Raw genomic sequence first — 18714 nt, 5'->3', positions numbered from 1 at the left:
ATCATGCAGGCTTACCTAAGAGTAAGAGACTCCAGGCGACAGAACTTAGGAGCTGTTTCCGGTACAGGGATAAGCTGCTCTGGGGGCTTAAGGTTGACGGCACTATGATGTATCCCCTGCAGGTACGTAGCCACTTCCTGGGCAATTGAGAAGTGTTTCCTTGGTGCATTCAGCGAAGGTCACCACTACCTCTCAAATTGGAAACAATTCACTTTCAAAAACAGAAATTTAAACTAGCATAAGGATTAGAGATTATGCTCCTTGCTTTCAATAACGTACATCAAGCCAGTCATTCATCGTAGCTGCTTGCTTGCTTGCTTTTCTTCTCATCTGATAACCTCGAATTCCACTTTTTTTGGTTTCCGCCTGCAGCTCCGAGTGTCGTGACCAGCGCTTATTTCCACCCGCAAAAGATAAAATGACTTTTTGGTTTTGGTATCCCAACTCCGCCTGATGATGAATGCGCAAAACAAACCGAAAAAGAAATTGCGTTAAAAAAAAAAAACATAGCTTGGAGCTGGAAGGAAGAAAAAAAGATGCTGATGAGTCGCTTTTCGTCATGCGAAATGCAAATGCAATCATAGCTTGCGTCCAAACATGAAAGACCCGTACATACCACCGACTTCGGCGCGTGCGACTGGGATCTTGCGCATACCCCAGTTGTCGGCGCCCATCTTCCACCACCGGTAGCCGCGATCGGTATCCTTGCGATGGTCCTGAAGTCGAACCATCCAGCATCGGCTTCCGATCTCTTGCAGGGACCAACCAATGCGCTCCAGGGTCCTGTTTCGGGATAGGCTCTTGAATGATTGCTCCGATACCTCCACGACTTCCAACGGCACCGAGCTCGGTCGAAGCAAGGAGTTCCGAGATGAGAAAAGGTCGACGAGGTCTAGTTCGCTGCCCCAAAGGTCCGAGAGGTCAAGGTACCGCAGAGTGTGGGGCTCTTCCTCCTTCTCGGGATCGGCCGGCTCAAGCAGCTTAGCAGCGGCATTGACGTCCATGTTGCGCCCAACAGCCAGCTCCTCCAGGTACTTGGTCAGTGGGCGTAGTAGATCAATGTGAGCATCATCCATGCGACTACCCTTCAGGCTCAATGACTTGAGAGACTTGGGCAGTACGGGAATGAGCTGTGTCACGTCATCCACATCAAAGAGTTGATGGCTGCGAGCATCCGTGGCCACGCTCAGGTAGACTAGGTTCTTGACTGCCGGGTGGGTTCCAAGGAACTTGATCACGTTTGGCGCAGTGAGCAGAGGGCACTTGGCAAGGTTCAAGTGGGTAATCTTAGCCGTGACTGGAATGGACTGGAGCGCTCGGTCCGTAATCTTGGTCTGGGCAAGGTCCAGGTGCGTGACGTTGGCCAGACGCGGGAGAATTTTTTCAAAGAGCGCAGAGGGGAGTGTCAAGCACTTGTGGAACGACAGTCGTGTGAGGGAGAGCATGTCGGGCCAGTCCATAGCAACCAGAGACGTGAACGAATTCTTGAACTCGGGCGAAGTGCATCCGGCAAAATCCAAAGCTTGCAGACGGGGCATTCCGAAGAAGAGCTTCTTCAAGACCTCAGGGCCAAGATCGTCATCAATGTGCTCCATGGCAAGGAACTCCTGAAGGTGCGGCGTCAAGTCCAGGCATTGCACCAAGGTCTCTGCTGTCAAGTTCCGGGTGCCTTTGCGCTCGCTGGCAGACTCGAACAGAGTCGCATTGTTGAAGTGGCTAAAGTCCATACGCCGCACGATAGTACCCAGAGCATGGTGTGTCGTGATGTTGGATAGGAACTTGCGGAAGATTCTTGAGTGAGGAATGGTAATGTGCTTGTACAGGGTGTTGAGGGTCGCGGCGTGGAGTGTCCTGGATGTCAGGAGCAGAGCCATCAGATCAACATTGCGTCGCGCGGTGCCATAAGGCGGGGGGATATCGAGGACGAGGAGCTCAATGATCGAACCTGTTCTGGCGGTTAGCAACGAGAGATCTTTTTCATGATAGATGCAACTGTTTACTCACCAAGCAGCTCCAGGGGGAGCCTCTCCATGGGTGCGCGGCCGCCAATATACTTGTCCTTGCTCTTGGGTGCGGCTGGAGGGGTGCTCCAAGCCATGTGCAGTGCCTGAAGGTCGCTGAAGCTTCGGCTGGCCGTCTTGCCCTTCACGTTGATCTGCTTCCAGCCCTTGAAGCTGGTGGCAGGATACCACCCGCCATGGAGTCTGCTGTTGGGGTGGGTAACGGGAGGAAGGAACTGGACTTCACCCATGTCTTGGGAAGGGGATGCAAAGGGAGAGGCAAAGGGTACGGGAGACTGGGAAGGGGAAGGAGACGGGGAGGAGGAGTCGTAGATGGCAGACTCGGTTGATTTCTGTAGGTAAGAGGAGACTTTGGAGGAAGTGAAAGTCTGCGCCAAGTCGGAGTCGTTCTCACGAATAGAGGAGAAAGAGGACCTGCCGTTCTTTTCTGGGGTAGCAGGTCGGTGCGGCTCCGGGCTGTCCATTTTGTATTTAGTCTGGGAAGACGAGGAGTGGTTCTGTATGTGACCGTGACCTTGGCTGTGGCCTGTCGGAGAAGGGCCTGGGGGGGTGTGGTCCTGGTCCGGAGCCTGGGATGAGGTATGCGAATGGAGAGGTCGCGGAGTAGTCATGGCTGCAGGAAGTTTACTTTGACCTTGAAGGCCCGTTCGGGTCGCAGCGCTTGTTGTTTCAATTGTTGCACTACACACCACCAAACCAAAACGCACACACGCTCGTCTGCCGTTTGTCGCGCGCTGTCAGGCCTGGGGTGGGAAGAAATTGGAAAGCTGGGTACTGTGCAGTAGTCGTGCTGCAGAGCGAAACGCAAGTACCTCGACGACTGCAAAGGCACGAGGCCGGGGGCCCGAGACTGACGATGGAGCAAGCCAGAAGGGCTTTTCTATTAGTCAAAGACCGGGGCTTTTAGGTAAGAGGAAGTTGCTGCGATGCGGGGAAGATGGTGGTTTGTCGTGTTCAGGTGGTCCAACCTCAACCGTTCTGAAGAAGTAACTAGGACCAGACCAAGAAGCTTGGGGAAGCGGGACTGGGCACCGGGGGTATGGGAGACTGGGGATGAAAGCAGAAAGGGGAGGTGCGTGACACAAGGGAAGACGTGCTCTTCGCAATCGCTGAGGTGATATAGAAGATGTAGGCAGGGGCAAGTGATGGATTCATCCACGGATCGCGACTAGGAGAGTGCTGTTTGTACTTTGTAAACGTCTTGTCATGTGGAGGAGTGGCTTGCACTGGCGTTAGTGGCCCGGCGTGTGTGAGCGGCCCGCAGATTAATATAGCAAAGCGAAGAGGCAAAAGGTTGCTCTTGGCCAAAAATTGGGTAATGGAAACAAAGGAATGGAGACCTGCCTCGTCACATGAGCGTCCAGAGCTTCATCCAGATGGAGGCGGAGCCTTGTCCATACATGACACGATGTGGTACACCAGGCCCCAGGTGACATGCTTCGCGTTCACGGACAACGGCATCCATTCAGGTCCAGTTCAGTCCGAATCCAGGTTCCAGGGACGCGCCCTCCAGAGAAACACCTGGAGACAGAGGGTGATGGATGGCGACAGAACCTCTGAAGGAAAGGGCAGGCGACACGAAATACGCCAGCCATCAGCGATTGGACGGGTATTTGGTAATGAAAATGTCATGGGTGTGTAGCCTTTGGCCAGTCAGCCATTGGGTTAAGCACAGCACTATTGCTTCGTGTTTCCAGTCATTAAACGGTTGGGAGAGATTTGTCAAGGAATGTCCATCTTCCGGGGATCTCAGAAACTGGTGTCCAACGTCTCCCGGACAGGCCGTTGTTTGCATTGTGTAATCATGATCATTTCCCAATTATGGAGAGCGTACCTCACGTGGACGCAGCGGACGCCGCAGACGCCGCAAAGAGAGGTTAGTCAGGTTAGTGTCAAGCGTAAACGAGCCATGGCAGCGGCATCAGGCCAGACCGAGCATGGGATAGCAGATAATGGTGAGGCATGGTATGGTACGTGGCTCATCGGTAGGGGATTTCGAATAGGACGGTGTGTCTGACGGTGCCACCCAGGGCCAAGGACGGGGGATAGGAGGGAAGGATTTACTTCTTGGTAGGGTGATCCAATCCCACATCAGAGAAAGTAGGAGAGAAAAAATAAAAAAATAAAAATGCGCGCCGTCATATGGGGTCAGTAGGGAGGGGTGAAGAAAAAAGGGAAGAAAAAAAAAGGCGTAGGGGCCATTGAGTGCTCTGAGCTGGATGCCGGACAGGTTGTGTTAGAAAGCTTGGCTTTGGAAGTGATCAGATGAGGCGAAGAAAGGAGGTTTGGAAACGTAATGGGAACAGGCGAGGACTAATAGAAATTGGGAAAACTTTTTCAGCAGGCGCCGAGACCTCAACCGCCGAGTCACGCTGCTCAAAGCAGCCGGTTTACCTAATACAGGGAAGAAACGGTACGTTGCTTTTGTCTCCGTACCCATAACTCAAATCTCAGTCTTTTTGCGTTGCACTTTTCTTTTCCTTACCTAATCTAATACCCCTAGGTGCATAGGAAACCGAAACGCTGCATACGCAGACTTTATGGATGCATTTCAACGACATCCGATAGACATCAATCGAGCGGATGAGATGGGGATCTCTCTCCCTCAGGTACATCTCTTGTTCCATAGCATCTCCTCAGCACGGTGCCCGGCTATGCAAATCACCGATTAGTTCAAACGCCGAGCCTGCCTTCGCTCTCCAAAGTGTATGAGTAACCCGAGCTGCGATCTCGCCCCCAAAATGTCCGTTCCATTTGTTGGACTCAGGTCAGCCAGCCAAGGAGGCAGTGCTTCACATACTCTGACGACAATGGCGAAATGCCAATTCCAAAGTCGCAAGACGTGAAAAACCGAAGCAGGGCAAGGGGCCCAACTGCCAATTTGCTTGGCCGTCCTGAACACGTTGCAGGCCGCTACCGTTGGGATGGATTAGGACACGGATCTGTCTCGATACAGCCACGCTCGAACCAGTCATCTGACCTTGTTCTTTTTCATTGCCGAACGAAGAAGGCTTCAGGCTAAGCGGCAACTCATCAAAGTAGAGATGAGGCGCGCAACTGTACGAGCTGAAGACCCAGACAGGAATTACATTGACGGAAGGTGTTACCGAGCACCTGGCGACCAACTCCGACGGCATCTCTGCGTAACATGTTAGAGTCATCAGTGGCACCAAACCTTGTCTTACCCTGCCCATCCGATTATGCATTTATTGCTCATTACTTGAAGTAGTGTTCGTTACTGTTATCCCTGCTTTCTATCAAGTCCCACTTCGCAAACTTGGCCTGGAAGATCGACGACCATTTCACTTGCTCAGACCTGATTACTGCGTGTAAAAACGCGAATGAACGGGAAGATCCTAGCACCAGTAACATCTTAGCGGGACCTCGGTCGGTGGGTTGGGAAACTGTGCTAGCCGCGTGGTGTCTGTTGCCCCAGATTATCCACCTTGAAGCAAAAAAAAATTCTGCTCAAAAAATTCTGATGGCCCGATGCCAACCGGCTTATGCCATACCTTCGGTACCCAGCTAGCTGAGTTGCGTTACTCCAACTGCGAAGTGTAAGAGCACGGCAACCCGACTGCGCGGACTTGCAAGTCTTGCAATCCGTTAGGTATGTTGGGTTACCACCTAATGCCACCACAGTCGTTTAGCTGAAACCGACATTACAATGCCCGTTACTGCTGTTTCTTTTTCCTGACCGACGAATACTCATCAAAAGTGTTCCAACAAACCCGTCCACGCAGAATCTGACAACCTAAACAACAACAATAACAACAACAAATATATATGCTAAAAATTCCCCGTTATTTAGTAACTAGCCTAGTAGCGTGCCCACCTTTTCCTCCTAACGGTATTGCGCATTACCCACCATCAAACTCATGACCTTTTCCAACCCCCTCACTTAGCAAGCACCATACTGTTAGTGATACCACTGTCTTCAGGCAACGCATAGTCACGCGCGCTATGGATCCGGCATCCCGGAGGCACAGTCTAGCGCGAACAAGTCAAAAGGTGTCAAAGGGGTTCAACTATCTTAGCCCAAGAAATAATGCACTCGCTAGTTCATAAAACACTTGTGTCGCGCGCATCGTCTTGAACACATCTGTACCATGAGACCGAACGCCAGGCCAGATCCAATCCGCCACTAATCAGAACAACCCCTATGGCCATCCGTCAGCCAGTCAGCGTTTCCAGATCTTTCCCCAGGTTTCCCACACACCAAAAAAAGAAGGAAGAAGAAAGAAAAGAAAGAAGATAAAAAACCCTCGGCTCATGCAATACCCACCTTCCGAACCAACCCTGACGGCAAAGTAGGAGGTAACTCGGGATTCACCCAGATCGCCATCCGCCGCCTGCCCAAGCTTTTTGTTTGCCGCACCCTCATTCACTCAATTCTCCCAAGCGTCAACGCGCATCGCGGCGGCTCAACCACAAACGCACCTCTTACGACGGCAAGCAAAGAGGCCGGCCGGTCTGGTGGCCCAACGATCCTGGCAGCTAAGGCAGGTTCGTTCCCCCCCCCCCCCCCCCCCCCTTTCAGTCTTTACCCCAGAAAATCCTACCCCAACCCAAAACGTCACGCCCTGCATCACCCGTCTGGGGTCAGCACAACACCGCCCCTGTCTAGGCCCCCCCTTCACCGCACGGAACGTTGACAAGTCGTGTAAGTCGTCAACTTTCCCCCCTCTCCCTTTCGCGCGGCGTCCCCTTCCCTCTCTGTCTGTCTTATGCCGCTGCAGCGGCCGAGCCTAGACCACGTAAGTATCTCCGTGTTTTACATTTTCACTTAGGCCCAATGTTTGACTTCCCCTCACCGCCCTAAATTTTGCCTTCGCTCGCCCGCCTGACTTAGCTCCCCCTTGTCGACGAACCTTTCGTCGACAACCGGGACGGTATCGCTTCCGCGGAGTCGTAATGTTGAAACCCATCGGGCCAAAGCACCGGGGAAGATGGCCCGGCATGAACGTAGAACCGTCCAAAGATGACGAAGAGACCAACGTAACATATGGGGTGGATCGGGGCTCTCATTCAGCAAAATTATCGACTTGGAGAAATTTCACCAAGCCTCGGCTTCCAATTACATCTCTGTCTTGTCCCAATGAGGGGCTTAAAGGAAACATGGTAACCTGACACACGCTCTTCCTCCATCTCACTTTTACACCATGGCCACTCACATAACGGGCGAGTTCACCATCACCCAACTCATCTTGCTGTGCCTCCCAAGACACACCACACGCCTTCTTATATGCCATCCCGGCAGTATGTGCTGTACTCCATTCCCAGGGACAACTAGCGTATGTACCTTGTCCCATGTTGTTCTATCCTCGCAATTCCGATGCTCGTTAGATAAACGTATTCAGAAGTCGACTAAACAGAACGTATTGTGCCGACCTCCGTGCCAAACCAAATAAACGCCATATAGAAGTATTGAACGTTCCACGCTCAGACAATTCTTTTGTACTCGTCATCGTATCCCTACAAGCCTCAATGCACGTTGTATGGGCCTGTCATTTAAAATTGGGTGCCCCGTTGCTTGCGAATATTCATGGCGTCGGGGAGCAGATTGTACTTGTGGTTCAGTTTCTTGCCTTGCTTTGCAAACCTCTGAACGCACTCTTCGCAGTACCATTTTGCTACATCATCCATTAGCATTCACCCCATATCCGTGTATGCTTTTCAGAGCACCATGGTGTCAACTTACAGCTTCCCTTCGGTGCCACTTTGAGACCTACGCAATTGAGGTGGAACCATTCTCTCTCGCAATTATTTGCATCACAAGCTACCATCTCGCCGTAGCTCACGCTTGTGCAGTAGCAATATGTCGGTTCGTCTTCCGTGTAGTCGTAACTGCGTTTCCCTGCCCGGATTTCTGCATCCTCAACGTCCTCACTTTCTTCGGCCTCATCTGCCGTCTTGGTAGCCTTGAGTGTCGCCACTGCATTGCTCTTCTTCCTTTTGCCTGTGTTACTGCCTTCCGTATTACGGGCTGATTTCGGTCTTGCCGCATCCTGGAATGTGGCCATTGCCGGCGTTGACGGCTTGCTAGCACGTCCACTCTTCGTCACAGTCGCAGCGATAACAGTCTGAGGTACCGGTGGAGGCTCCACCGGTGTCTGCGGCTCCTCTGGCTTTGGCGTCTCCTTCTTCTGCTTCGCTGGGGGTATGCTTGGCTTGATAACCGTCTCCGTTGGCTCAGGCTCCTTTTTTGTAACCTCCGGCACAGGAGGCGCGGACGGCTCCTTAGCGGGCGGCTTCGAATCGGTGACAGGCTTTGGCGTAGCTGCCAGTGGTGCAACCTCGGGTGTGGCCGGCGGAGCCCCGTTCGTCTTGACAGATGCAGATGATGGCGGCCGAGATTGTTTCCCCCCCTCCGTGGCTGCCTGAGCAGTGCTCTGCTTGGCTCGTGAAGCAGTCGGCGGCTTAGGGGCTGGGGGAACGGGGGTTACGACCGGGGCGGGAGAGCCTCGAGGTAACGGGGGGTCGGGGAAAGTGCCAAGAACTGGCGAGGACGTCACGGATGGCGACATGCCTGCAACGCCATTTTTGCTGCTGGGTAGTGTGTCAGCAACATGTCGCTATTAGGGTCGTGGACGTTCTTGTTCAGGGACACATACCTTTTCTTTGCTTGGCCGGTGCCTGACGGGAGGGCCTTTCGTTTCTTCGGGCCCTGGCCTTCTGGGGCTGGGGTCTCTCTGGGACTTGTAGTCTTTGCTTTCGATGCATTGCCTCCAAAGACTGTGCTCATAGCGCCAGCTGCATTGTTTCCATTGGCCGTCTTCTCGACCTTGCGTCTCTTAGGCTGAGGGGCTGTTCCGTTTGTTGTCCCGTTTGTGGTGATGCCTAGGCCCACATTGGCAGCAGCTTCGGCCGCCTTGCGTACCTTACCGGCTCCGTGTCCCTTCTTGCCGGCCTCGGGCTTGTTCTTGCCTTCTCCATCGTCGAAGTCGGATTCTTGCTGCTGCGTCTTCTGGTTCTTCTTCGCCTGAACCGCCTGTTTCCTCGCGTCACTTCTAGCAGCAGCTTCCTCCGCCAGCTGCTGGGCAGCAGCAGATATAGCGGCGGCACCTTCACGCCTTGAACGTTCAGCGTGTGCTGCCTTGCTGACAGCTCTATTTTCAGGGTATGCCCAATGTGTAGTACTCCCCCATTTTGCCTCGTCACTGAACTCGCTCTCGACATGGGGCCAAACGTCGTCAATCCGGGCAAGCTGTTTTTGAAGAGCGTCGTTCGCAGTGGAAATGACGTGATTCTTCTCTTCCAATGATCCCAGCATCTCTTGGATTTTGAAGGCAGTCTGTCGGAAAAGTTGTCGCCGTGGCAAGTTACTGGGGTCGTACATGGAGGTTGCGTAGGATCCGTCGGTCGACGGGGCGGGAGGGGGAGCAATGGCGCCCAGAGGAACTCCGCTTGAGCTGTTTTGCGCGCTCATCGGAGCGGAAGCCGGCGCGACACTACTGGATGCATCGTTCAGCGGTCGAGGTTGCGGAGGGGGTGCGTTCATGGCAGCGTCGACAAGTTGAAAGAGCGCATCTTCGGGGGCAAAGATTTTGGCGTCGACTTCCTTTAGAAGTGTAAAATGTCGAACGAGCTCCTTTGGAAGAGCTGCAATGGCGTCGGAAAAGTATGTAATGGCAGGAAAGATGTCGATGGGTTGGTCGGAGGCAGAGCCACCAGTGGCCGAATCCCGCCCGTTCGCTGATCCTCGAAGACCAGAAGAGACGCGCGGAGGGTTAGTACGTGTCTGCCGAACGGGTTGAGATCTCCTGCTGGATGGAGTATCCGCCGAGGTTGTTTTGGCTGACTTCATCGCGATTTTGGCTGTCGTGGTGCGCGAAACGTACGAGTTCGCGGGGATGAGAGAAGGCCTAATCGCAACAGCGAGGGTTCTTGGTAGGTGCCGCGGTGGGCAGGTAGATTCTGGAGAGAGATCGCCTTGCGAAAAGCAAGGCCTAAGTAAACTTGACAGGTTACTAAAGCAATTTAGGGCATTCTGGTCGTAGTTCAATCGCAGGAATTGTAGAAGGGTGTCCGTGAGAGAGGGAAGTGCGCGAGTAAACCAAGAGCGACGCCTCAGGATCTTTCATCATCCACGTCTTTTTGGGAAACTGCTCTGCCGCGGGCGGAGGACAGGCTGAGTGACCCCATCCGTCACTTAGCGAGTGATTTCAGCCTGAGGCCCCAGTGGAGCTCACCTGCGCTATTGAGGGCCTTGTGCTTGGTCTGTCTCTCCAGCCACACACACAGCCAGTACCTCCGTACAGCACCCATTCATGTACCTTCTGATTTTGCGCGAATGCCGACAGCCACATTGACTGTCGTCATTCCCTAATTCTTATCGCAACGCGCCAGACTTTGATAAGGCACAAGCATCATGTAGTTTCATAATTCTTATTTTACAGCCAACAGTCACTTCCTAACCAGCGCGGTTTCTTCACCTAGGTTGGGTTTACATTCAGAGCCTCGCTGTTTTTATACGGAAGCAACAAATGAATTTGATGGATATCAATATGGTTTATAATCACTGTCGTGCTGGTATCAATCCCGCCTTCCCTCTGCCCACTGATAAGGCCATCACTGGAAGAGCTCCAAGCCATTGTTTTCCCCCCAAAGGATCCCCGATTATGAAGTAAAGAACGCCTGCCCGTCACGAAACACCCACCATACTCTGAAAGTCCCAGCCCTCAAGCCAGCTTCCGTCCTTTGTTACCTGTCTGACTCGGCCGCTCATCTCTCTCAATCTGCTTCTGCCTCCATTGCCATTCCAGGAGCACAGGGAGGAAGTGCTGCAAATCGAAGTCGGGCCACAGACACTTGAGGAAGAAGATGTGAGTGTCTTGGTGGCATTGCCAAAGCATGAAGTCACTGAGTCTCTCCACACCACTAGTCCGGACAAAAATGTCCAAAGGAGGGTTTCCAGCAGTGTACATGTGGTTGTTCAACGTCTCGGCTGTGATCGTCTCCGGATTTTTCAGGTGCAAGCTCCCAGACGTTTCCAGATGGTGACTCGGCGGTGATGGCGAGTCGGGGGGAAGAGTAGTTGATGACGATGCACCATCATCGCCGTCTGATCGGGAAGAAGGGGCAGGAGACGTGTCTCGAATAGTGGGTAAAGGCTCCCGGCGATCCAGCTGCTTCGACATGATCTTTTGCGAAATGCGCGCAGCTGGGAAGGGGGTATACTTGGGGCCAGGAGGCATCATATATTCCTCAACAGTAGATCGCATGGCCGTCGTCATCTCTTCTCTCGAGGTGTAAGGAAAACATATGTTCAACACATTGCTGCAGTAGTCAGTATGGCATCCTCGTCGCCGGAACAACGTTTTGCTTACCGTTTGTTGTACTTGGTCATATCTACCGCCCGGTCGACAACCTCAAGAACATCTTTGCGGATCAGGTCCCTCTGACCAAGCACCCGTACCGCCGCTCCATATCGATCCAACAAGTCTCCGTGCTGCGTCAACTGCTCAAGTTTCACCTTGGCCAGCTGCATGAGACCATCGACTTCGTACTGTGGACGGTTGAAGTTTTCAATGCTGAAGGCGTAAACGGTCACGACTCTGACGCCACATTTGTAGCAAATTTCGAGTACCTGTGCTCTCACTGTCAGCAGAGATGTCGCCAATGCTGGCATGCGATATCGCGCACTCTTGCGAGGGCTTCAAAACCGTGGTGGTGACCCTCTATAGTCTCCATTCTCTTCCCCCGCGCATACCGCCTGTTGCCGTCCATCTCGAACGCGACATGTTGAGGAATTGGGCCTTGCTTTAAGGCTCCGATGAGTAGCTCTCGCATTTGATTGATTGCCCACTCCGCTGGCGGTGAGCTTAACAGCCATCGGCTGATATGGTTGAGGAATATTTCTGACATGACTTGCTGATCTGGCTTTCTGGCTGGAGTTTGATGAAGAGAAAGCCGTCTATTCGTGTGATAGTGAATAAAATATTCTAAAATGCCTCTGCGTAAGGACAAAAGTTGGAACGGCCAAGTCGAAAGAGAAAAGAGGATAAGAAACAGGTTGAGCCACTACGTGATGGCGCGTCAGCTCTGCTGGCAACTTGGATAGGTACCCGCCTTGATCTCAGCATTCGGCCACAGAAGCTTGGAGTCTGGAAGTAACGGCGGCGGCGGCGGCGTGTGCCCAGAGCTCTGCGCCTCACTGAAATACGTCGCAACAGGGGTTACGCAAGGGATACAGGGGAGGGAAGCTGGCAGAAGAATAGAACGCCAATGAGAAATCAGATATTGGGTGGGTGGACAAGCCACACTCAGCCCTCCAGCCTCGTCATTGTACGGGCAGTTTGAACCAGTGGGCTCTTGCCCGATTGGCCCGCACTAGTCGTGGCTTCTGGAAGAAGCCTGAGGGGATCATTCCCCAATTCCACTCCGCTAATGCGGGACAGGACACTGACAGTCACAGCGCAATGCATGTGGCATTCGGTGGATGCACGTCGACTGAAGAAACCACCTGGCAACTTCAGTCCTTCGGCTTCCGCGGTTTGCACTCGACGTTGCCGGCCACTCAAACTACGCGAAATTGCCCAATACGTACAGGAAAGAGCATACTGAAGTATTCGCAAAATATCGCACTGCAAGGTGCACGTTTTAGGCAAAACGAAGTTTCTCGCCTTAGGAGATCGCCTACCAGCCGCACTATCGACCCTCCCCCTCCGTCAAACGAGAGTGATCAAGACAACACTTCAAAGCTACGATGCGATAGCGATTTAACAACATGTCGTTCACAAATGCGCCCGTCACGCGCATCCTTGTCCTTGGCTTGGTTTCGAGCTCCATAGCAGCTAGCCTATTCGACGTAAAGCACTACTTCTACATCATTGTTGATACTCATCTCTGGCGGTACCATCAGCTCTGGCGCCTCTTGACTTATCAGCTATGTTGTACGAACTCCAGTGAGGTGCTCTTTGCGTCAATGACCCTCTATCACTTGAGGGTTATTGAGCAAATTTGGGGTTCGAGGAAATATGCTGTAAGCTGCTACTGCCTCGAAGCATACTGTTTTCATCATACTGACTGTTGTCATCACAGTCGTTCATTCTCGTGTCCGCACTTTTCACCGCCGTGGTTCCTCCAGTGTTCTTATCAATCGTGCTGCGGCCATTAACCGCAGGACTGTTCAACTACATGCCTGCCGGCCCTACCCCCATCATATTCGCGATTCTTGCACAATATCATGCCGTTGTCCCACACATCTACCGATACCGCGTTGCAGCATCCGCTGCACCGCCGACGAATGACCAGTTTGTCGGACTTACCTTCTCTGACAAGTCCTACCGCTACGCGCTCGCCTTGCAGTTGGCGCTGTTCCAATGGCCCGGCTCTCTACTCGGTGCTCTTGTTGGTTGGGTTGTCGGCTACTCTTGGAGAAACGACTTGCTGCCAGGTGCCATGACGAAGTGGCGTCTCCCTGGCTGGATGGTTGGAGTTAGGACGCAGGGGAGAAGGAGCGAGTTTGAGGGTCTTCGACGTCGACTGGAGGGTGAAGGATCAACTGCCACGGCTTCTGGGGTCCAGGGCCAAGCCGATGGTGATACAGGACGGAGGAGACCAGCGGGCTCGGATAGTCGCGAGGACTGATACATCATTCAGCGAAGAAACATAGCTCAAGAAAATCGAAGAATAATATTACCTTTAGCATTTAACGCCTCAATGACATCGTTTCTGGGCCATGATATGGCTGCATAAAAGTTTGCTGGGCTGCTTGGAACAAAGGATAATGCAGACGGTGTTGGTGCAAGTCGCGCTAGACACAAGTAACGGCCAAATGCAAATGCCTACGTGACATGATAAACTGGATGTGATCTGCTCGATCTATCGATAATACTGAGGGTCCTGGCAAGGTCGAAGGCCATTCTTGGAATGACAAAGAGTTGTCCATCGCCTAAAAGAGGTTCGGGTAGCTGTCAAAAGTAGCCTAGCTCGGTACGATCCTGGTCCAAGACCCTGGCTATCAGGAACCCGAAATTACAGAAAGTTTACCGTCAGATTGCAGGTACATTCAGCTTTTATGCAACGCCTTGTAGCTACCAAGAAACTGGTCATTCTTGTGGCACCGTCTCCCTGTTCTCCATTAGAAGCGGATGTAATCCAAGGTTATATTGGCCTTCAGGCAATTTGCAGATGAGTTGAGGCGTACGCAGGAATACAGTTACTCTTCAACAACAAAACAATAAACAAAATGACTAGGGAGAAAAAAAGTCCGATCCCACTATTAGCGCTTTGAGTACGTATTGCAAGGCAAACGGCCCGCCCGCCAATAGATTCACTGCATCTGCACTTGCACAAGGCATGGGCAAGGGATGAACCCAAATAAGCTTAGCGCAAGTTCCCTCCGAGTATGAGCTGCGAAGCATCGCCAACCGGCTGCAAGGGGGCGGGGTCACTGTAATGTGCAATGTGCCTGCTATGGGCTAGTGTCAAATGTCTGCCAGACTGCCACCCGCTGCGACAGGTCAGCCAACTCAATTTTTGGGACGGGAAACTCACGCCTTTTGTCGCTACAAATCGCTGGAATAGTCTTTTGATCCAAAGGCAAAAAAGAGAGTATGTCTCTGTGTCACTGGGTAAAGACTCCTTTTATCCTCGCAACCACCCCCCAATAGCCTGCTGCGAAGCGGTTGGTGCTGGACCATTCTGACAACGCCCCCATCCGCCTCCGCGTCTCGTCTCCACGGCGATAGTATTCATTCGAACCAGTAAAAACTACACCCCCTTGCTTCCTTCCTTCCCACCAAGGGACCCGGCACAATCCCACGCGCCAGCCACCAGCCACCCTTTGTCTTTCCACGTTACGGATACGCTGTACGAACGTGTGCCTGAACGTCCATTGCTGCTCGAAGCCTGCCCTGTGCAGATACAGATACCTTTAGTTCGATCTCCACCCATCCTCATCAGAAGAGCATGTTCCTTACGGCCGCGACGACGACTACGACGACGACTGAGTAGCAGCCTATACATTTCAACGATTTCTCCTTAATATAATGATTTGACGAGTTTATATCTCGCTGCCGACCGATCCAAGATATGAACGGGTATTCCCCGGGGAGGCCTTCGCCGCCCCGGGCGCCTGGCCGCGGTGTGGATGGCTACAGGAGAGACATGATGAACAACTCTGAGGCGCCACTCCGTATCAATCCAGTCAGTCCGCTATGTCTATAATGCTAGCATCTTGTTATTGTGACTAACGAAACGTAGATGAACACGAAACTGCCGCCGAGTTCTACACTAGTCGACCTTAAGGACCCGATCCAAGTTCACCTGTTGACGGAAACGGCATTGACCGACAGCAAACAGTTCAGGATACTGTCGCAAGAGGAAGTGGACGATCTCAAGAAGCAGATTCAGTCCTTGACAATACGGGTTGAACAAACACGGACGAATCTCGCCATTCAAACGAAATATCGAGATGCCGCAATTTCTATGTCCAGGCTGTACTCGCAGCCTGATGCTGGCAGGAGGATGAGCTTGAATGGTAGCAACCGCAACAGCATGGGCGAGTCTCTCCGTGAGGCTGAGGTTGAACGGCAAGCTAGCGAAAAGCGATGCGAAGAGTTGTCGAACGAGTTACGCGGTCTTGAACAGCGTCTGATCGCGTCGCAACGGGGCTTGCTAGAGCACACGGCCGGTATCCTTCAACTGACGCATAAGGCTTCCAAAAAGCCTGCGAACCAGCTGCCCACCCAACTCATGAACGGCATGCCAGGAAGTCCCGAAAGCCTATATACTTACTCCAATGGCCGCAACAGCCTGGAGCCCATGGGAGACGATCTGTTTTTTGACGAGAACGGTCTTTATCAAGATAATGACGGGTCTCCCTCTCGCGGCAAACCGAAAGTCACCCCGTTGAACATTCCTTCGAAGGCACCTGACGGAGTTGAAGATAAGCAGCTGCGAGAAGAGGCCGACAGATTGAAGGGGGAGAACGCTCGACTTCGCGCTCAAGCCGACGCATTGAACGAGCTACAGGAAGAAAATGTTCAGCTTCGGGCGCAGACCGATGCCTTGAACAGGCTGCAGGATGAAAATGTTCAGCTTCGAGCGCAGGCCGACTCTTTGAGCACGGAAGTCGACTCTCTCAAGAGAGAGAATACGCAGCGCTCACAATCTTTTATGGACACTGAACGTAAACTTTCGACATTCAACAAATCTTTACGAGAGGTAATTGTAAACTTTAATCCTACCAAGAACAGCGGCTTCCGTGAACCGCCTTCCACAACAGCAAATGCGCCAGCGGAGCAAGGAACCACACTCGCAAGTCAATTCGAATATCTGGAGCAGGCCCTATTGGCTGTGCGAGACGAACAGAAGATTCAAGAGCAGGTATCCGATGGTCTAAAGGACGCGGAGGCTGCGGCGGCGGCCGCCGCCGCGGCGTCTATTGCCCTAACCCAAGCAGAGGGCCGCATTGAGGGCCTTAACCAGAAACTACGAGATGTGTTAATTGCAGTTGACTCGAACTATCCTGCGGTTCCCAACGCGGGTTTGGACGCGCAGTTCGACTACTTACAGAGCGCATTGACTGTTGTCGAGGAGGAAATGAAGAAGACTGCCAGCAAGACTGCCGTCAAGAAGCAAGACGATGACCAGACTGAGGCTATCCTCATGGGCTTGTGGGATATCATACAATCAGGTTTTGCAAGCATTCAGCAGCAAAAAGCAGACCGCCGCCGCACACGGTTGGAGCAAGGCGTGCCTGAGGATGATGATGACATGTCCGGGGACGAGGCCATGAACACGGACGAACCTTACTCGCTATCGGCCTTCTCAACTAAGGTGCAGTGGCTTTATAGCCAGGCTACCAGTCTGAAGGAGCAGAAGTCTGTTCTCAAGCGCCAGATCAAGCAACAGCGAGAGTTGGGCAACAAGACAGAGTCTCAGAAAGATGCTGAGCTGAAAGCGAAGCAAGACCAACTTGACCAACTCCGGGCAGGTCAAGCACGCGGAGAAGAGGAGAGGACTCTTGAGTTGACAATGAAGCAAGATCAGATTGAACAGCTCCGGACGCTACTGGAGCAGTCAGAGGCAGAAGTAGCGGACGCCCAAGAGAAACTGGCTCAGGCAAAGAAGGAAGCCGAGAATGCAAACGTCACACGGCTGGCAAACGAATCTAGCTCTGCCAAATCCCAAAACGACATCAAAGAGCGCGACGCCAAGATTGCAGCTCTGGAGGCAAGCACCAAAGAAGCGGAGACGAAGTTGGCTAGTTTCGGCGCGAATGTCCAGGAAATGGACGGCAAGCTGGCAAAGGCCAACGACGAGGTCTCTTTGCTGACAATGAAGCTGGCTGGAGCAGAGAAGGCGGCCGTCGAGAAGCAGCAGGAGGTCGAGGCTAAGAACAAGGAGATTAAGGAGAAGGAGGAGGAGTTAGACCGATTCAACATGATGCTTGTTGAGCTGAAGACCGAGTTGACCATCGCTCAAGCCGAGCTTGATGGGGCGTACGGCTCTCGTAAGGAAAGAGCTACGCAGGCCGCGGCTATTAAGAGCACCGTCGAGGTCACCCAGCTCAAGGCAGAGGTTGACAAACTCAAGGATGAGCTCAGCTCTACCCTGAAAGAGCTTGAGAATATTACTGCCGAGACTATTAATGCCGAGCGGGAAAAGTTCGAGGTGGAGAGCAAGCTGGACGATGCTCTAGCCGTCAAGTCCACTCTCGAAGGCGAGGTTGCCTCTTTGAAGGATCAGCTCGACGCCGAGGTACTCAACTCGAGGACCAGGATGTCGAAGCTGCAGGAAGAGCTGGATTCAGAGCGGCTCAAGGTGACACCTGGTGCCGGTGCTCGCGGCGCAGGAGCTACAATGCTCAGCGAGCAGTTCCGGGCGACGATGAGGGAGGAGAGGAAGAAGTTCCAGGAAGACCTCAAGGTGAGTTTCAGTCACAACTCGTCTCGTGATGATCGTCATACTGACTAATATTGCAGGAGGAACAAGCCAAGAGAAGAAGAATCGAAGAAGAACTGCAGAAGCTGAGAAAGTCTCAGGGCCCTGGAAGAAGCCCCCTGAGTCCCAGATGACCAACCAACCAACCACCCGACACGATAATAATTTGAGCGATACACACGTTTCCCACGTTGCTTCGCATTTACGCCTTACATCTTTTCCGATGCGGATTTCTTTTTTTCCCATTACATCAGTATCCATCATTGACACACCTGTACTACTAGCACCGGTGAGAACCATCGACCCGCAGTCTCGTCCACCCTGCATTTTCCCCAAGCTAGCCGGCGTTGCTGTTTCTTTTGCATAGCGGGATCATAGAAAAAAAAAGGAAAAGGGGAGGAAAAGATTGGGCTTTTCCGTTGTTGCGTCTGGATTGTTTGGATATTCCACCGCGCGCCGTCGCACTTTTATTTGACCTGAACCATTATCAACTATTATTGTTGCCTCTTCCTCCTTTAGTTATTTTCATTCTTTTTGGCAAGAGCTTGGTGGAGTTTGGATACCTCAAGGTGTGATTGCAGACGAATGAGTGGTTGGGAAGACGAGAGAAGAAGAATACCTAAAGTACGAGAGGGTTGAATGAATACCATATCACAACACTTACCCATTTGCCCAGACAGCGTCTACAAGTGATGTTCGTTCCCCTGAGTCTCTCACACGTTTTCAAGATTTCATGTTTGCTTCGCGATGAAAGCAAGGAGGGAGGCAGCTCACTGGGTTTGCCGCAGGTTAGGCTCCC

At 52.5% G+C, this 18714-nt stretch overlaps 5 protein-coding genes across 5 annotated transcripts; 2 read left to right on the top strand and 3 right to left on the bottom strand.

Annotated features, from left to right (window-relative positions):
• Positions 1 to 578: 578 nt before the first annotated feature.
• On the bottom strand, positions 579 to 2632 carry CTRU02_203643 (leucine rich repeat domain protein; the record flags this gene model as incomplete). The annotated part of the gene is made up of 4 exons (XM_070204244.1): positions 579 to 1945; positions 2005 to 2280; positions 2311 to 2497; positions 2525 to 2632. The coding sequence occupies 4 exons, from the start codon at positions 2630 to 2632 to the stop codon at positions 579 to 581; spliced, it is 1938 nt and encodes a 645-aa protein (XP_070062007.1).
• A 4900-nt stretch (positions 2633 to 7532) lies between these two features.
• On the bottom strand, positions 7533 to 9828 carry CTRU02_203642 (phd finger domain protein; the record flags this gene model as incomplete). Its single annotated transcript, XM_036722219.1, has 3 exons — positions 7533 to 7654; positions 7723 to 8579; positions 8636 to 9828. 3 exons carry the CDS (start codon positions 9826 to 9828, stop codon positions 7533 to 7535), a joined length of 2172 nt encoding a protein of 723 aa, XP_036585825.1.
• Positions 9829 to 10702: 874 nt separating this feature from the next.
• Positions 10703 to 11888, bottom strand: CTRU02_203641 (dehydrodolichyl diphosphate synthase; the record flags this gene model as incomplete). Its single annotated transcript, XM_070204243.1, has 3 exons — positions 10703 to 11303; positions 11351 to 11610; positions 11667 to 11888. 3 exons carry the CDS (start codon positions 11886 to 11888, stop codon positions 10703 to 10705), a joined length of 1083 nt encoding a protein of 360 aa, XP_070062006.1.
• Positions 11889 to 12750: 862 nt separating this feature from the next.
• CTRU02_203640 (uba domain-containing protein ucp14) lies at positions 12751 to 13613 on the top strand (the record flags this gene model as incomplete). The annotated part of the gene is made up of 2 exons (XM_036722217.1): positions 12751 to 13005; positions 13065 to 13613. The coding sequence occupies 2 exons, from the start codon at positions 12751 to 12753 to the stop codon at positions 13611 to 13613; spliced, it is 804 nt and encodes a 267-aa protein (XP_036585823.1).
• A 1446-nt stretch (positions 13614 to 15059) lies between these two features.
• Positions 15060 to 18049, top strand: CTRU02_203639 (involucrin repeat protein; the record flags this gene model as incomplete). Its single annotated transcript, XM_036722216.1, has 3 exons — positions 15060 to 15173; positions 15231 to 17900; positions 17957 to 18049. 3 exons carry the CDS (start codon positions 15060 to 15062, stop codon positions 18047 to 18049), a joined length of 2877 nt encoding a protein of 958 aa, XP_036585822.1.
• Positions 18050 to 18714: the final 665 nt, after the last annotated feature.

The sequence above is a fragment of the Colletotrichum truncatum genome (genome assembly GCF_014235925.2).
Source record: "Colletotrichum truncatum strain CMES1059 chromosome Unknown Contig_0002, whole genome shotgun sequence".
NCBI classification, from domain to species: domain Eukaryota; kingdom Fungi; phylum Ascomycota; class Sordariomycetes; order Glomerellales; family Glomerellaceae; genus Colletotrichum; species Colletotrichum truncatum.
This window is presented reverse-complemented; position numbering and strand designations above follow the sequence as displayed.